The sequence below is a fragment of the Heloderma suspectum genome, chromosome 4 (genome assembly GCF_057233095.1).
Source record: "Heloderma suspectum isolate Gila_16-S chromosome 4, 16-S_ref, whole genome shotgun sequence".
NCBI classification, from domain to species: Eukaryota; Metazoa; Chordata; class Lepidosauria; order Squamata; family Helodermatidae; genus Heloderma; species Heloderma suspectum.
The window spans coordinates 116,041,650-116,057,097 of NC_139461.1; the positions used below are offsets into that span (position 1 = coordinate 116,041,650).

Genomic DNA, 15,448 nt, shown 5'->3' on the forward strand with positions numbered 1-15,448 from the left:
TTGTGGCCTTAAGGAACTGAGGGGAAAGGTAGGAACCTGCTGGAGTAGGTACAGTAGAACAGCGGGCGAGGGGTTCCCACCAAAATGCTGCTCAGCTTTAAAAGTTTCCTGAATGAACACAGGCTCAGAGCCCATATGTGTGAATGCACAGATGACCACTCAAAGAACTACAGTTACAGGTAAGCAACCTGTCTTTCCATAACACATTTCAAATAGCTTAATGGTTTAATTAATATCCCGATTCTAAGAGACTTCAACTGTCTGTCTTCGGTGTTTCATGAACTATACTCATATGAAATAATGCCTACCAAAAAGGAATAACACCTTACAAACCCTTGCACAGCCAAATAGTCACATGCAATTAAGGATCCAGCTTCAAGAACATGAACCAGGTAGGGAAACTTTGCAGAAGTTGGTTGTTGTTTTCTTCAGGTGATAAATTACTTACAGGAGCATGCAGAGAGATAGATACAAATGCTATAGGCAGGTCCAACATCAGTATACACCCTGCTTACGCAGCTGCCAGGGCCTCAACACCCCCAAAACACCCACCACAGATGCCTGCTCTGAATTCCACCTTGGAAAAAGTGACTTGGTCCAGGAGCTGCCATTTTGGTTTCCCACAGTGTCCTGGAATTATGCTTTATTGGGGGCATTGTGGGAAGTTAGAATGGTGGCTGCTGGACCCAAGTGCCTATTGTTGCTGGCAGGGAAACAAGTGGAGGTTCACTGACACAGGAAGGGGCATACTAGAGGGCCCTTTGCCGAGGGCCCTTCAAACCTGTAGCAGGCACTGGCCTGAGGTTGGTACCCACCCCACTTTTCTTTCTCAGCATGCTCCTGCTTGGAACCTTTGTTCAATCGTTATCAGTTTTAGGCTGCAATTACTCACTTCCCTCTGTGTAAGCCCCATTGAATTAAATGGGACTTACTTCTGAGTCGATGTGTATAGAATTGTACCATCAGAGTTAAACCTAAGGCTACTCTCTCTTGTTTTCTTGCCTGTGTCCCTTTCTGTTACATCTCCTTAGCCTGGAATATCTTTCCAACTTCTGATTATCTTCTTCTGATTATCTTCTGTGATTACATTCAAGGCATATCTTGAAAACATATCTATTTGCCCTGACTTTTCCTAGTTGACTTTCCTAGTTCCTGACTTTCACTTCCCGTTCCTTTTCTCTCTAATGTGTCTTGTCTCCCCCGCCCCTGCACACTTCTATTTTATTTCAGTTTTAGTTTTTAACAATCTAAAAATAATACAAGTAATGATCACTTTTGTGAACTTACATTCCAGGTTTTTTTTTTGTAAATGTAGTAAAAATGCGAACCACAAACATAATTTTCAGAGATTTGTGGAGCTGTATCCAACTTGTGGCCCTCCAGATGTTGGACTGCAATTCCCATTGGTCCAAGCCAGCATGATGAGGCATGACAAAAGTTGCAGTCCAACAACATCTGGAGGGCCACAAGGTGCCAATGTTCATCCTCCAGCTCAGTATTATTGCATAAGTCATTGCATAAAACAATTTCAGTTCTACTTAGCTCCGTATGATCTAATCAGTACAACATTTAGGGTGCAATCCTATCAGGATAGCTGTAAGCCTCCGAACCCGGTGGCTTCCAGCCATCCAATGCAGAGTGGGAAGAGTGGAGCAGAGTAGAAGGAGTGAGATCTTCGCCTCCATGCTCCTCCCACTCTGTATTTTGGCTAGATGGGCTTTTTCGCCCATCTAGCTGGAGCTCTGTGGAGCAGGAGAGAAGGAGGCTGGAGAGGTCTGAGGATATGACATAAGTCAGCCTCCCCAGTCCCCTCTCCTCCCTGCCCATTGGCACAACCCCTTTCCCTCCTCTCTGAGGTCGCCTTTACAAACTCAGAAGGACAGCTGGCCTGGTTCTCTCTGGGCAAGCTGTGAGGGGGAGGGGGCAGGGAGCTCAGGTTCCTGGCTCCGAGGTCGGCGTGCTGTCTCCAACATTGGGTCCGGGAATCTGAACTATCCTATGACCCCACAGAAAGGATTTCTCCCTCTGTAATCTTTGAGGTTAGACCTGCATTAGGCTTTTCAAACCAAACATTACAGCGTGGTACAGATACTCTACTTACATCAACAAAATTGAAAGTTTTTTCTCCGTAGAGTCTGTTTGCAGTTTTAAGCAAGTAGGCATTCCTGGGTTGGTTGATTTCAGAGATCAATTTCTGGAACTCGCTGTGGATGATTTCACCTTTGCCATCCTTTACAGGGAAACATTGGTTGTGTATCAAAATCTCAGTTGCATTTTAGTATGTGTGTGTGTGTGTTTGTGCACATATGTATAGAGGGGAGCACTTTTTAGCATTAGTACAGTTGAAAAAAGTTGCAAGGGGGAACTCATTTGTTGCCATGACACATTAGAATGCATGGGTTTAATTTAGGGCAGTGATTCTCAGACTTTTCCCCCTATACAGACCAATCCAGCTATTGTACAAAGCAGGAATCAAAGATCATCAGACAGCCATTTTGCTAGTCTTGGGGGAAGCAAGCAGAACAAGAAGCTCTTTGCTGTTGCTGATCAAGGAGTAGCTTCCCAAACACTTCAGGATCATCAGCAGTCCAGAAATGGTTATCAAGTTAATCTGTCTTGGTCCTAGTTTAACCAACATAGCTTAGTTCAGCTAAGGGCTGGTTCTTATAAGTCAAGTTAAATTTTCAGCAGAGTTTGGCAAATTGAATCAGATTTGTGACTGCTACTAATCTGGTCAGGAACTTACATTTTCTGTTCTGAGAAAGATATATGCATTACATTATTTTTAATTTAGGGTAATATTACCTAGAAACATAGGCTTACTCGATATAAATGGCTTAAGATGGCCTTCATTTTCTAAGAATATACTTCTAAGTGTACATACATGCAACAGGACAGGATCCCAAGCATGTCTACTAAGAAGTAACTCCCATTCAGTTCAAGCTCTGCCTTTCTTGTAAGTTTGTGTAGCATTGCAGCCTTGCAAGTAAATCACATTGAAGACAAGAGGATTCCAAATAGCCATGTTTCGGATTGCTTTTTCTGTATGCCAATAATACTATATTCTACCTGCCTTTTTTGCCCTGGTATAAGGTTATATTACCTGTGAAGAATGTTCAGTTTCTTTTATTGTATCGAAATGAAGCACCTGCAAATAGAGTTGTGAAGATAATAACTATCAAGATAATGGTTGGTGATCCAGTAACTGAAATAGGATTTTTTTTAAAATACTTTCTCAGCATTCAAGATAATGATTCACTAAAAATGCTAACTAAGCAAATATTTAAGGCATCTTGCCTTCAAACCAGAAGCCTCTCACTAAAAGTATAGCTTATAGCTATGCTTCCTTGGGCCAGTTCATACATGCATGTTGATTATAACATTAGATCCAGATGTAACTGCATCCAACTGGGCTGGCTGAAGTGGACTTCCTCACGCCATCCTCCCCAGGGTAGCTACTCCAGCCCCCTTAAAATGTTGAAGGATCCTGCTGAATGGGGTGAGCTGTAGGGCAGGGGGAGGAGCTCGGGGAACCCTGAAAATCAGGTGGAGGCACCTTCTGTAAGCAGAGCCCTTCTGCCCATGGAAGGCAGACCCTAGATCTAACCCAATATACTGCTACTAATAATAACAATAATAAATAAATGGCATGTTGATCATTGGACTTTTCCATTACCCATGTTTCCCCCTTTATTTACATGACATGCTAAGAACATAAGAAGAGCCATGCTAGATCAGACCAAGGTCCATCTAGTCCAGCATTCTGTTCACACAGTGGCCAACCAGCTGCCTGTAGGAAGCCCACAGGCTATTTAAGGATGTCTTATGCAAGAGTAGTTAGCACATTCTTGTATTATATCTATGAACTAGGTGCAAGATTGAAATGTGCAGCGATAATCATAGCCAAATTGAAGAACCTACCTCAGCTATCTGGGTAGCAGTCCTATTTCTTGCTCCTATGAAGACCATGGCCAGACCAGTTGAGATACTCAAGGGAGAAAATAAAATATTTTTCCCTTGAGATGACTCATTCAGCTTTTTGAACAGCTCCAAGGCAAAGTTGCCATTGGCTACTGAGAGGGAGTCCATTGCTCAAACCTTTGAAAATATGACAGACAGGATTATGTTAACATTTCTGAAAGAACAGTGGCCAGTGTCATGTCATTTTCTCTTCTTCCACAGTGTCAATTTTAGCTTTCAGACTATTGTCTCCATGCCTCCCCCCTTATAGGTGGATTAATGCAGTTGACTCATTAACAATCATTTCCAAAAAATAGTAGATTTCCCATTGAAGCTGCACAGCACACTTATAAGCGAGTAAACCCATTAAACTCGATGGGGCACACTGCTGAGTGAATATTTCTTAGATTATACAACATTGGGGGGATTTACATGTACATAAATAGCAGCACAGTCCTAACTATGTTCACTCAGAAATAAGTCCCACTGAGTTCAACAGGCTTGCTCCCACACAAATATGTATTGTATTGCAGTCTTCCTATGCATGTTAACATAGGGAAGAAACAGGGAAGAAAATTCAGCTTGGTTCAATGGGACTTGCTTCATGATAATCTTGTCTAGAATTTCAGCCCCAATGAAGCTGTATGAATTGTGCTGGCAATTTGCTAAGATAACGTTCAGAGGAGAGCAATATATCTTGTCATTCAACATGCAGAATCATAGTCCTGCACGTTAAGATGCCACTGAGGAGGTTCTGAAGGAATTTCCCGATTTTTGCTTTGCTTTGTGTTAGAATTCTTGACATTAATAAGAATACGTTTAGTGATACTGTGTAATATATATCAGCAGCCACCAGCAACCTCTGTATTAGCATTGGAGACTCTCCACACAGTATGGACAATCCATATGGTAAGTGAGTGGTGCTATCCATTACAGCTACAGCATGGAGAAGCCATCATGTAGATGCTGCTGGCAAGATCCAGCAAATCTTGTGGTTGGTTCCATCAGCTCAAGGGGATTTTGGGTTTGCATTTCTTGAATGGGAGCAACCTTCAAGTCACTTGATAAATTGAATTTGAGACTGAGGGAATTTTCAAAAGCACTTTGTAGTATGGCATGAGGCCCCTGTGTGGCATGAATGCCCTGGTTCAGAGGTTCTCTCAAACTATATTGTCACTACATTGTATACAGTCAAATTCCCCTTACAACCAGATACCATCTAGGGCCAGTTCAGTGCGTCACTCAGACATAGGTAATACTGAATTCTAGTTCTTAAGAAACACTCAGATAAGATTTTGTTTTTTACTTCAAAGTATTAGCATAACAGTACTAAATACAAGAGCTTATGCATGCATAAATTCAAACACATTAAAACATCTAACATCATTCTTAAACAAGGCTTCTAAGCAGAGTTATGTACATTTTCTAGTTCTCAACGATAATCAGTATCAAGCTTACCAGGTTGATTCTACAGGCAACACGTGTCAGGGTAGACACTGAGCCCATAGAATCCCAGAGTAGTTCTGATTCTGAGGAAGAGCAGTCGCTCCTGGGAGAGGAGCGCGCTCCTCTTTCCCTGGGCCCACAGCTGACGGAGATTCCTCCCACCAGCATTCCTAGATTAGAAAGCAGTCCAGGGAGTGACCAAGCGCAGATGGCAGACTTGGTGGATGTGCGACGCGGACGCAGAGAGCGGCACCAGATGGAGGGCGCGGAAAGGAGGCGCAGTGCCCGGTTGGCGCGCAAACAACGGCTGCGCCCAGAGGATCCAAGGGAAAAGGGGAGGAACTCTCCCTAGTCCTTAAGTTCAGGGGTCTGCCAGTAATTCCCTTTCAAACAGGGACCAACTGTTTCAACTTAGGGCATAGGTACTCTGCTGCTCAGATCTAGTTGCTACCTGTAGAGTTGTTAAGTTGTAAAAGAAGAATAAAGCTTTGAAAGGAATCCCTTTGTCTGTGTCTGGACTTGGCTACTGGATTAGACTGAGAGAGGCCTCCAAGGAGCCCTTGACAGCTTGGTCCCCGTTCCTCTTTTTTTTTCTTTCCTCTCTCTCTCTCTTCTCCTATTGCCTTATGGAGGGTGCCGAGAACCCAGCGGTGCAAGCTCTGGTGCAAGAGAACCAGATGCTCCGTGTTCAGATGGCTCAACTGACAGCTGCTGTGCAGAATCTACAGGCAGCGTTTCAACACCCCCCACCTCCAATTCCCCCATGCCGCAAGTGCCCGGTGGCGTTGCCAGAGAAGTTTTCTGGTGAGAAAGGACTTTTTCAGATTTTCAGGGCCCAGTCAGAGCTGTACATGCGTCTTAGACCTGAGGATTTCCAAACGGAACAGGTTCGTGTGGGTTTCATCATTAACCTACTGTCAGGCATGGCAGCTAAATGGGCTTTGGGACTCCTGCTCGCTAATGACCCCCTGCTCGGGGACTATCAAGGTTTCATGACAGCCATGGCATGTTTTTTCGGTGACCCCCTGCGCACGCAGATGGCTTCTCGGGAGATTCGCCACCTCCGGCAGGGCAAGGACTCAATTTCCAGCTACGCGACAACCTTTCGCTTGCTGATGCAGGATTTACAATGGAATGATGCCGTGCTACTGGCTCAGTTTTTGGATGGTTTAAACGACGAGATCTTAGATGAGCTGGCGCGCACGCCCAGCCTGCCTACTTTGGAGGAGCTCATCCAGACCTGCCTTCAGATAGATAGTCGGCTGGAGGGGCACCGGCAGACCCGGCGGGGCGCCGGGGGCTGGGATTTCCCTCCTCCCATTCCCCCATGTTTCCTGCCTCCTCCCCCACCCCCTGCTCCGGCGCTGGGGGTGGAGGAGACCCCGATGCAGCTGGGGGCTACCCGAGCCTCACTGCCGCCAGAGGAACTTGAGTGCCGTCGAGCTGAGCACCGATGTTTTCGATGTGGAAACCTGGGGCATTTCGCCAAGACCTGCCAAGTTAAATCCACGGCTCCACTGCCTCCTCCTCCTCTCCTTCCCCCTCCTCCTCCTCCTCGTCCCCAGGCTTGACTAGACTGCCCCCCAAGCTTGTTGGGGGCCTCCAGTGTGGGGGTCAGCTCCCCTCCGGGTGGGTGCCTTCCCCAACCCCCCCCTCCCATCTGCTGTTGCATGTTCACCTCCGCTCCTCACAGCGGGGTGGGGTGGAGGCCTTAGCTTTAGTGGACTCGGGGGCTACGACTAGTTTCATGGATGAGAACTTCGCCCTCTTCCACAGGATTCCTACCCTGCCCCTTCCTGCTCCCTTCGCAGTGCAGACCATTGATGGGCGTCCTCTCTCTTCGGGTGAGGTGACCAGTATTACAGTTCCGCTCACTCTGAGCACCCAGTCCCACATTGAACAGATTCAATTTCACTTAGCTAAGGTTCCCTTCTACCCAGTCGTGCTGGGTTTTTCCTGGCTCTCTAAGCACAACCCTCAGATTTCTTGGGGGCTTTGGCAAGTGGAGTTTGCATCTCCCTACTGCCGGGAGCATTGCCTCACGGAGGAGGTGCCAGTCCCAGCCCAGGCATTAACCCTTTCCCCCACCTCCTTCTCTGCTTCTGGCAGTCCCTCAGCTACCATCATCCCCCCAGAGAAGTATGCAGCTTTTCAGGATGTGTTTGACAAGAAGGAGGTGGACCGGCTTCCCCCCCAAGGCCTGGCGGCAGCTGCGGTCCCTCATTCTTGGGAGGAGCTCCTTCTCTCTGCACAGGCTCAGGATGCTTTTGTTCGCACAAAGGTGGAGGAATTGGGGCTAGCCTCTGCCCCCCCCCCACTCTACCCCCTTCTCTTTGCGAGGAGGCCTGCTTTACCATTCCGGCCAGGTCTATGTGCCTTCTAGACCCCTCCGCAGGAGGGTCCTCCATCAGTGCCACGACTCCCCCACAGCTGGGCATTTTGGCGTCACCAAGACCCTGCATGGAGTGACGAGGGATTTTTGGTGGCCTTGTGTGTGTCAAGACGTCAAGTCCTATGTCGCCTCCTGCCCAACCTGCCAGCGGGCAAAGGCCCCCTCAGGCAAGCCCACAGGCTTGCTTCACCCACTGCCTACCCCCTCAGGACCTTGGAAACTGCTCTCCCTTGACTTCATCACTGACTTGCCTCCCTCACACGGTAAGACCACTATTCTGGTGGTGGTGGATTTGTTTTCTAAGATGGCCCATTTCATCCCCTGCTCTGGGTTGCCCACAGCCAGGGAGACGGCAGAGCTATTCGTAGCGCATGTTTTCCGCCTCCACGGATGGCCCGAGGGTCTCATTTCCGATAGGGGGGCCCAATTCACTGCCCATTTCTGGAGGGAGCTACTGGCATTGCTCCATGTGACGCTCCGTCTTTCCTCCGCCCACCATCCACAGACGGACGGTCAGACCGAGCGCACCAATGCGACTCTGGAGCAATATCTGCGCTGTTATGTCAATTACCAGCAAGATGACTGGTTTTCCTTGCTGCCTCTCGCAGAATTTGCTTATAACAATGCCTGCCATGCTTCCACCCGCCAAACTCCATTTTTTGCCAATTTTGGTTACCACCCCAAGGCCTTCCTGTCCACCCTAGCTCCCTCTTCAGTGCCAGCGGCCCAGGACTTTTTAGAGGAGTTGCGAGCGGTACACCACCTCTTACGGGACTCCCTCGAGCAAGCCAAGACAGCCTACAAGGCCTCTGTAGACCAGCGGCGCCAGCCGGGTCCGTCTCTGCAACCGGGGGACTGGGTTTGGTTGTCCACCCAATACCTCCCCTCTCACTCGCCTGCAAGGAAGCTCGTGCCTCGCCGCATGGGGCCTTTCCAGGTTATGGCCCAGATTAACTCTGTTGCTTTTCGCCTGGCTCTCCCCCCCTCCATGAAGATCCATCCTGTTTTTCATCGGTCCTTGCTGTCCCCCCTGGTTTCTGGCGACCCTCATCGCTCAGTCGGCTCCCCCCCACTGCCAGTGCTGGTGGAGGGGGAGGAGGAGTTTGAGATCACGGAGATTCTGGACTCCCGCCTTTCTCGTGGCCGCTTGCAATATCTGGTGGACTGGAAGGGGTACGGGCCTGATGAGCGATCCTGGGAACCCGCAGAAAATGTGCATGCTCCGTTGCTGCTGAGGCGCTTCCACCAGCTGTACCCCCACAAGCCCGGGGCCCCAGGGGAGGAGCAGGAGGGGGGGCCTCATGGGAGCGGGGATGATGTCAGGGTGGACACTGAGCCCATAGAATCCCAGAGTAGTTCTGATTCTGAGGAAGAGCAGTCGCTCCTGAGAGAGGAGCACGCTCCTCTTTCCCAGGGCCCACAGCTGACGGAGATTCCTCCCACCAGCATTCTTAGCTTAGATAGCAGTCCAGGGAGTGACAGAGTGTGGGTAGCAGACTTGGTGGACGCGCGACGCAGACGCAGAGAGCGGCACCAGATGGAGGGCGCGGAAAGGAGGCGCAGTGCCCGGTTGGCGCGCAAACAACGGCTGCGCCCAGAGGATCCAAGGGAAAAGGGGAGGGACTCTCCCTAGTCCTTAAGTTCAGGGGTCTGCCAGTAATTCCCTTTCAAACGGGGACCAACTGTTCCAACTTAGGGCATAGGTACTGTGCTGCTCAGATCTAGTTGCAAACAGTAGAGTTGTTAAGTTGTAAAAGAAGAATAAAGCTTTGAAAGGAATCCCTTTGTCTGTGTCTGGACTTGGCTACTGGATTAGACTGAGAGAGGCCTCAAAGGAGCCCTTGACAACACGTTGGGGAAAGCTGATCCTAAAGGATAGCTTCCCCTGTTGCACGTTCTGAGTCTCCTTTATATGCTTTTTGGATCCTATAAAATATGCCTAAACTATTTTTACTACCGCTTATATTTCTTATCCAAGAATTCCAAAGATAACCTTTCTACTCTAAATCTTCATATGTCTAAATAACAGTATCGAATGTTGAAGTTTCTTATCGAGATTAATGTGCATACCAACATACTTATCCAAACATATTAACTTTATTTGACATGTTACAGGTATGTTTTTGGCACAAACCTATTCACTTGATATCATCCTGTCTTGTGAGCTTGTTTTTCTTACATATTTATGGTCTCTAGTGAGGCCTCTTCCTTGCTTATCTGATGGCCCATTTGACCTAATGACTTTACAGGACTCCACTAATTGAAAGTCGTAAACCTAAATTTGACATTGACACTTCCTTATCTGGATTCCTATCTAAACAATAAAAGGATCTATTTCTAATTGCCTGGTCCATCTGGCAAACCTCAGAGCTAAGACATTTTAATTACTCAGGTCAGAAGCCCATACTGGCTGATATTAGGCACTGGGATCCCATCTTTAATCCCAGAATTCTCTTGGAGGCATTTAATTATGGAATTTCCTAATCGAGCAGCAGGGGTAAGATCATGCAAATGTGAAAGATTTGCTTGATCTGCCACACCTGGCTTAGGGTTGTGCAGCCCTGTCCACTTTTCCCCACAGCCCAGCTGATCAGTAGGGCTGCAGGGAGCAACAGAGAGGAACCCCTGCTATGAACAGTACTAGTCTGGGAGAGAGGGGAAAGCGCTTTTCTCAAGGATAAGCAGGGAAACCTGTTTTTATGTGATCGAAGAGCAATTTAAAGACATTTAAAGTTTAGATATCTGAGTTTTCCTGCTGAGCCCTGCCCCTCCTGAAGCAAGCCCCTTTCCCTCTTTCCCAGTACTGCTAATAGCAGGGGTTCCCTGCTCCCGCATCAGCTGGGCTGTGGAGAAATGTGTGTGGGGCTGCACAACCCAAAGCCAGGGGCCACAGGTTGTGCACCCCTCACCTAGGGTGACCAGGTGCAATGGAGGACAAGATGTCTGTACTTTTAGGGTGTATCTGCATTACAAACTTGTATCGGTACTAACTTTTGTGGTTTCCTGTAAAGAATCCTAGGAATTGTAGTCTGTGGAGGGTGCTGAAAATTATCTGAAGATAACCCTGGCCTCTCTCATAGAACTACAGTTCTCAGGTTACCCTGTGTAAAGGGAAAGAGAATTAAAACAGTTTAGATGATGATGATGATGATGATCACCATCATTATCAACAACAACATTTATAGCTACGTCTCATTTGAAACATATCCTGAAGCAGTTAAGGAAAAGAAAGGCCCACAGATCTGTGGTATAGATCTGTGTCCGTTAGTACTATCATTTCTGCATTACAAGCCATAGTTGTAGAAATTCAGAAGCTTCCACCCACCCCCTATGTATTATGTATTTGTTAAATGTATACCATACCTTTCTATGTATAATGCCCAAGGCATCCTAGGCATCCTGTACACTTTCCAGTGATACCTTGACAAAGAAATTAAAATCTTGATGCCATTCATTGGTACATTTTCATTTAATAAATTAAACCCTGCTCTTTCTAAGACTAATAAGCAATGTCTGCCATATGTAACTTTGTCTTCTCATGCTTAATAGACAGCTTTCTTGTCATCTCATCAACTTGCAGTCAGATAAGTTATACATGCCTGATATTTTACAGTACCTGGAGCTGCTAGATTAAGATGTTTCCTTAGTCAGTCTGCATACTTTTGTGAAGAAATAATTCTGTAGAAATATCAAGCAGCCCATACTTCCCCTTATTTATATCCTTCATGTCAACAACATCCTGCCCATCCTCTATCTCTACAGTCTGTTGCAAAATTTAAGGGCTGTCAGCTATATTATTTAAAAGGATTTGAAATGCTAAACTATATTTTAATATAGCTGCAAGAACAGCTACTATGGCAGCCCAAAAGAGAAGGAACAGTCTCTGGTATTTTTCAGATGACACTTGTTGTTGGATGAGCTGTGGAGGTAGGATAGCAAGTGTTTGAGTCACACAGAATTATTCTTTGCTGCCTGAAAAAGGGGTTGCTGCAATTCAACGCTTGCTTGCCATTGCTTGGTTCAATAAATGGTATCATCGGAATGACTTGGGATTCTATCAGTACTGTTGAAAAAACATGCTCTTTGTTTATGAAAAATGCATGCCTCTTTGTAGAGGTGGACAAAAGGGTCCTGATAAATAGCTCTAATGGCCAATGATTAGTGTAAGCTTGGGGATTCCAATGTGGTGCCCGAGCACACCTCTCTTGGTGCCTGCCAAGCTCCCTGGACCTCCTGATTTTTAGTTTTAGGATTTTAATTTTTAAAAATAACTGGGAGGCTGGCATGTAGCAAAGTGAAGTGACACTCTCCAGCTTCATCATGGAAAATCTGGGCTGCAGCTTAACTATCTATATCAACCTTCCCCAATGTGGTGCCCTCTCAAGGTTTTGGACTACAACTCCCAGCATTCCTAACCATTGGCCATGATGGCTCAGACTGATGGAAACTGAAGGGCATCAGGTTGAAGAAGCCTGCTCTACAAGGAATTCAGTGCTGCAAGGCTGACCCTGGACCATTTTACTGCTCAAGGAAGGGTGCAAGAACCTTGAAATAACATCCTTTTAAAAGATATGAACCTAGATCCTCTTCTTCATATGGAAACAGCTTCTACATGAGAAACTGCTGCTTTCCTTGTGCATACAACTCAAAAAAAAGAAAATAAAGCTGCAGTTAGGGATGTACCAATTTTGTTAAATCACCTTGCCTGTGTTTTGTGGATTGTCAGGCATCTTCCATTTCACTGTACGCTCACTGATGGATTTGGATTTTTTTAAGGGATGTACAAGAATGTCATTCCTGTTTGCAAATGTGCATTAGTGCAAGTGTGCAAATGTGCATTAGTGCAAATCCCCCCCAAGTTTTTTTTTTTAAATAAACAACAGTCTGCAGAATCCATGTGACTCGGAAAAAGCCCGTCTGCTGTGGAATTCATAGAAATCCAATGTCATTTGAATTCATTGCAGATTTGTCTGACATCTGTAGCTGCATTTAAAGAATGTCAAAAGCTTCTATCGTACACAGCTAGTTGCATGAGAAGGTCCATCTTGTCCCTCATGTTTAATATCTACATGATGACACACTACAGGAGGGGTCCTCCAGGGATCTATTTCCATCACCCCCTGTCTTCTAGTTTCATGGTAGCAAGGAACTGAGAACATGGGTGCAGTAATGAATGGACTGGATGAGTGCAAGCTAATATAATGGAAAGATGGAAGTGTTGATGGTTGGGGCATGGATGATTTGAATGTAGGTGTACAACCTGTTCTGGATGGGGTACGGTGCTTGCAGGAGGGGCTGCCTTTTCACAACCGTGTCTTCTCTGTGATATAAAGAAATAGCACCCTCCAGGATAAGGAGAATTGTGGTACTGTGACTCATACCCTGGTAGCATTCCAGCTAGATTAGTGCAACATGTTCTACCTGGGGCTGCCTTTGAAAGTGTCCTGGAAACTCTATATCAGGGCCCCCCAACCCATTTGGGTCAGTGGACGCACTGGAATTTGGAGAGATTGTCATGGGCACTCTCACAAAATTGCTGCTATGTGGGGGGTTGCACACTTATAAAATGTCTACCATAGTGGGCACGGCCAGTCACAAAATGCTAATTTCTCCGAAGGCAAACTGGTGAGACTAAAAGAAAAGTAACTTTTACTTCTGTATAACATATACATATACGTATAATGTTCTGTATATTTTAAATTGTTTTATTGTGTGTTGCTTGGATTTAATTTTTGTGAACTGCCCAGAGAGCTTCGGCTATTGGGCGGTATAGAAATGAAATAAATAAATTATAAATAAATAAAACTTGCCCAAGAACCTAAGTACAAGCCCCCCCCCATGGGGGGGGGGAGTCTGAGCTCTAAAACACAAAATCACTCTTCTGAACCCAAATAAAGATCATGCTGGAGGGCAGACCTTTGCTTTGCTGCATGCCACCCTCCCATTTAAAAAAAAATACTTTTTTAAAAAAGAACCTTAAGAAATAAAATAAAAATCAGGAGGGGCTGGAAGTCCAGCAAGTGCAAAGACTGTTGTCTGCTGGCACCATGTTGGAGACTCCAGCTCTAAATGATCCACAGTGCAGAAGCAAATGCAGTAGCAATAGTTTTAACCAGGGCGTCCTGTTCAAAGCAAATTATTCTGATACTGTTATCAATTTCACTGGCTTCCATCCTAATTGGTTTCCAGGACAAAATCAAAGTGCATATACTGCTCTTTAAAGCCCTAAATAGCCAGGTACTAGGATACTTTAAGGGTTGTCTTCTCCCATCTGAAATAGCCCATTCACTGAAATCATCTTTGGAGGCCCTGCTTTAGATGGTGACTTGAGAGATGACCTTCGCAGGAATGATCCCAAGATGTGGAATTTCCTCTTAAAGCCAGGAGTTTGGCCTGGCTTCCTGGATGATAGATTTTAGGTTGTGTTAAACCTTGCCCTTTTCATAGGGGAGGCAGACAGAAAGCAGATGTTCCTACTTTTCTTATTCATTTCAGTGCTTTATTGTTATTAGTTCTGTGCTGTATTTGTGTAATTGCAGTAGTTTTAATGTAGTCCCTTTTAAATATAAGCTTTCTTGTGGATAGTTTGATTGAAAGTCGGGATCTTATATGAATTGTGCAAAGGCTTGGACATCAGTGTGTAGAAGTACACAAACAACATTTTTGTTTAATTTGTGGCTCTCTACATCCTGGTGCCAGTATTTTAAAGAGCTGTGCAAATGTACCTGAAATAATCTGAAGATAGGATTGCAAATTGTTTTGTCAGTTATGAATGGATTATTTACTGAAACACAGCTTCTGTGATTTTGCAACATGAGCAGCTAAAATGGATTGGTGTTCAGTGATTGCAGAACTATGACCAATGATGTGTAGGCTACTCTTAAGAACATAAGAAGAGCCATGCTGGACTGGACAAAGGGTCCATCTAGTCCAGCATTCTGTTCACACAGTAGCCAACCAGCTGTCGACCAGGAACTCACAAGCAGGGCATGAGCACAACAGCACCCTCCCACCCATGTTCCCCAGCAACTGGGTACATAAGCTCACTGCCTCTGGTACTGGAGGTAGCACATAACCATCAGGACTAGTAGCCATTGATAGCCTTCTCCTCCAGGAATTTGTCCAACCCCCTTTTAAAGCCATCCAAATTGGCCATCACTACATCCTGTGGTAGTGAATTCCATGTGCTGTGCTGATTAACTATGTGCTGTGTGAAGAAGTACTTCCTTTTATCTGTCCTGTATCTCCCACCAATCAGCTTCATAGGGTGACCCCGGGTTCTAGTATTTTGAAAGAGGGAGAAAAAAAGTCTCCCTAGGCACATTCTTCTATCCACCACTCCTGATATCTCATTATTCATAGCACCCACCATGGTAAATGTCAAAAGTCAGATGATTTCCCCTCCCCTCTTTTGTGATGGAATTATAACATGGGCATGAGATAACTGTGATGAATAAGTGTGATGTTCTATTCTAGAAAAATAAAATCATGAAAATGACTGTGCTAAAATGTGATACTGTATTTGAGCTAACTTGAGTGTGTTGAGTGGATGGGGTTAAAAAAAATGCTTCTCCTTTGGATTACAACTTGCAAAGTAATACTGCAAGTGTAATAAGCCACTAAATATTTGCTGTGGCCTGATGGGAGTGG

At 45.8% G+C, this 15,448-nt stretch overlaps 1 protein-coding gene and 1 long non-coding RNA gene across 5 annotated transcripts in view; one reads left to right on the forward strand and one right to left on the reverse strand.

The window, feature by feature from the left end:
- LOC146347339 (serpin B10-like) overlaps positions 1-11,489 on the reverse strand; it is a 23,099-nt gene extending 11,610 nt beyond the window's left edge. Inside the window, exons 1-5 of one of the 3 annotated variants that reach the window (XM_084850491.1) lie at positions 11,415-11,470; positions 11,162-11,218; positions 3,922-4,098; positions 3,104-3,148; positions 2,102-2,230 (exon numbers count right to left, since the gene is read on the reverse strand). In XM_084850491.1, the coding sequence (XP_084706617.1) occupies positions 2,102-2,230; positions 3,104-3,148; positions 3,922-4,089 (342 nt within the window). In that variant the 5' untranslated portion in view covers positions 4,090-4,098; positions 11,162-11,218; positions 11,415-11,470. Of the gene's footprint in view, positions 1-2,101; positions 2,231-3,103; positions 3,149-3,921; positions 4,099-10,789; positions 10,878-11,161; positions 11,219-11,414 lie in introns of those variants that run through there. The other 2 variants (XM_084850490.1, XM_084850492.1) reach the window with 2 other exon arrangements.
- Positions 1-15,448, forward strand: part of LOC146347338 (uncharacterized) — a 55,434-nt gene that overhangs the window by 19,982 nt on the left and 20,004 nt on the right. The window lies entirely within an intron of this gene.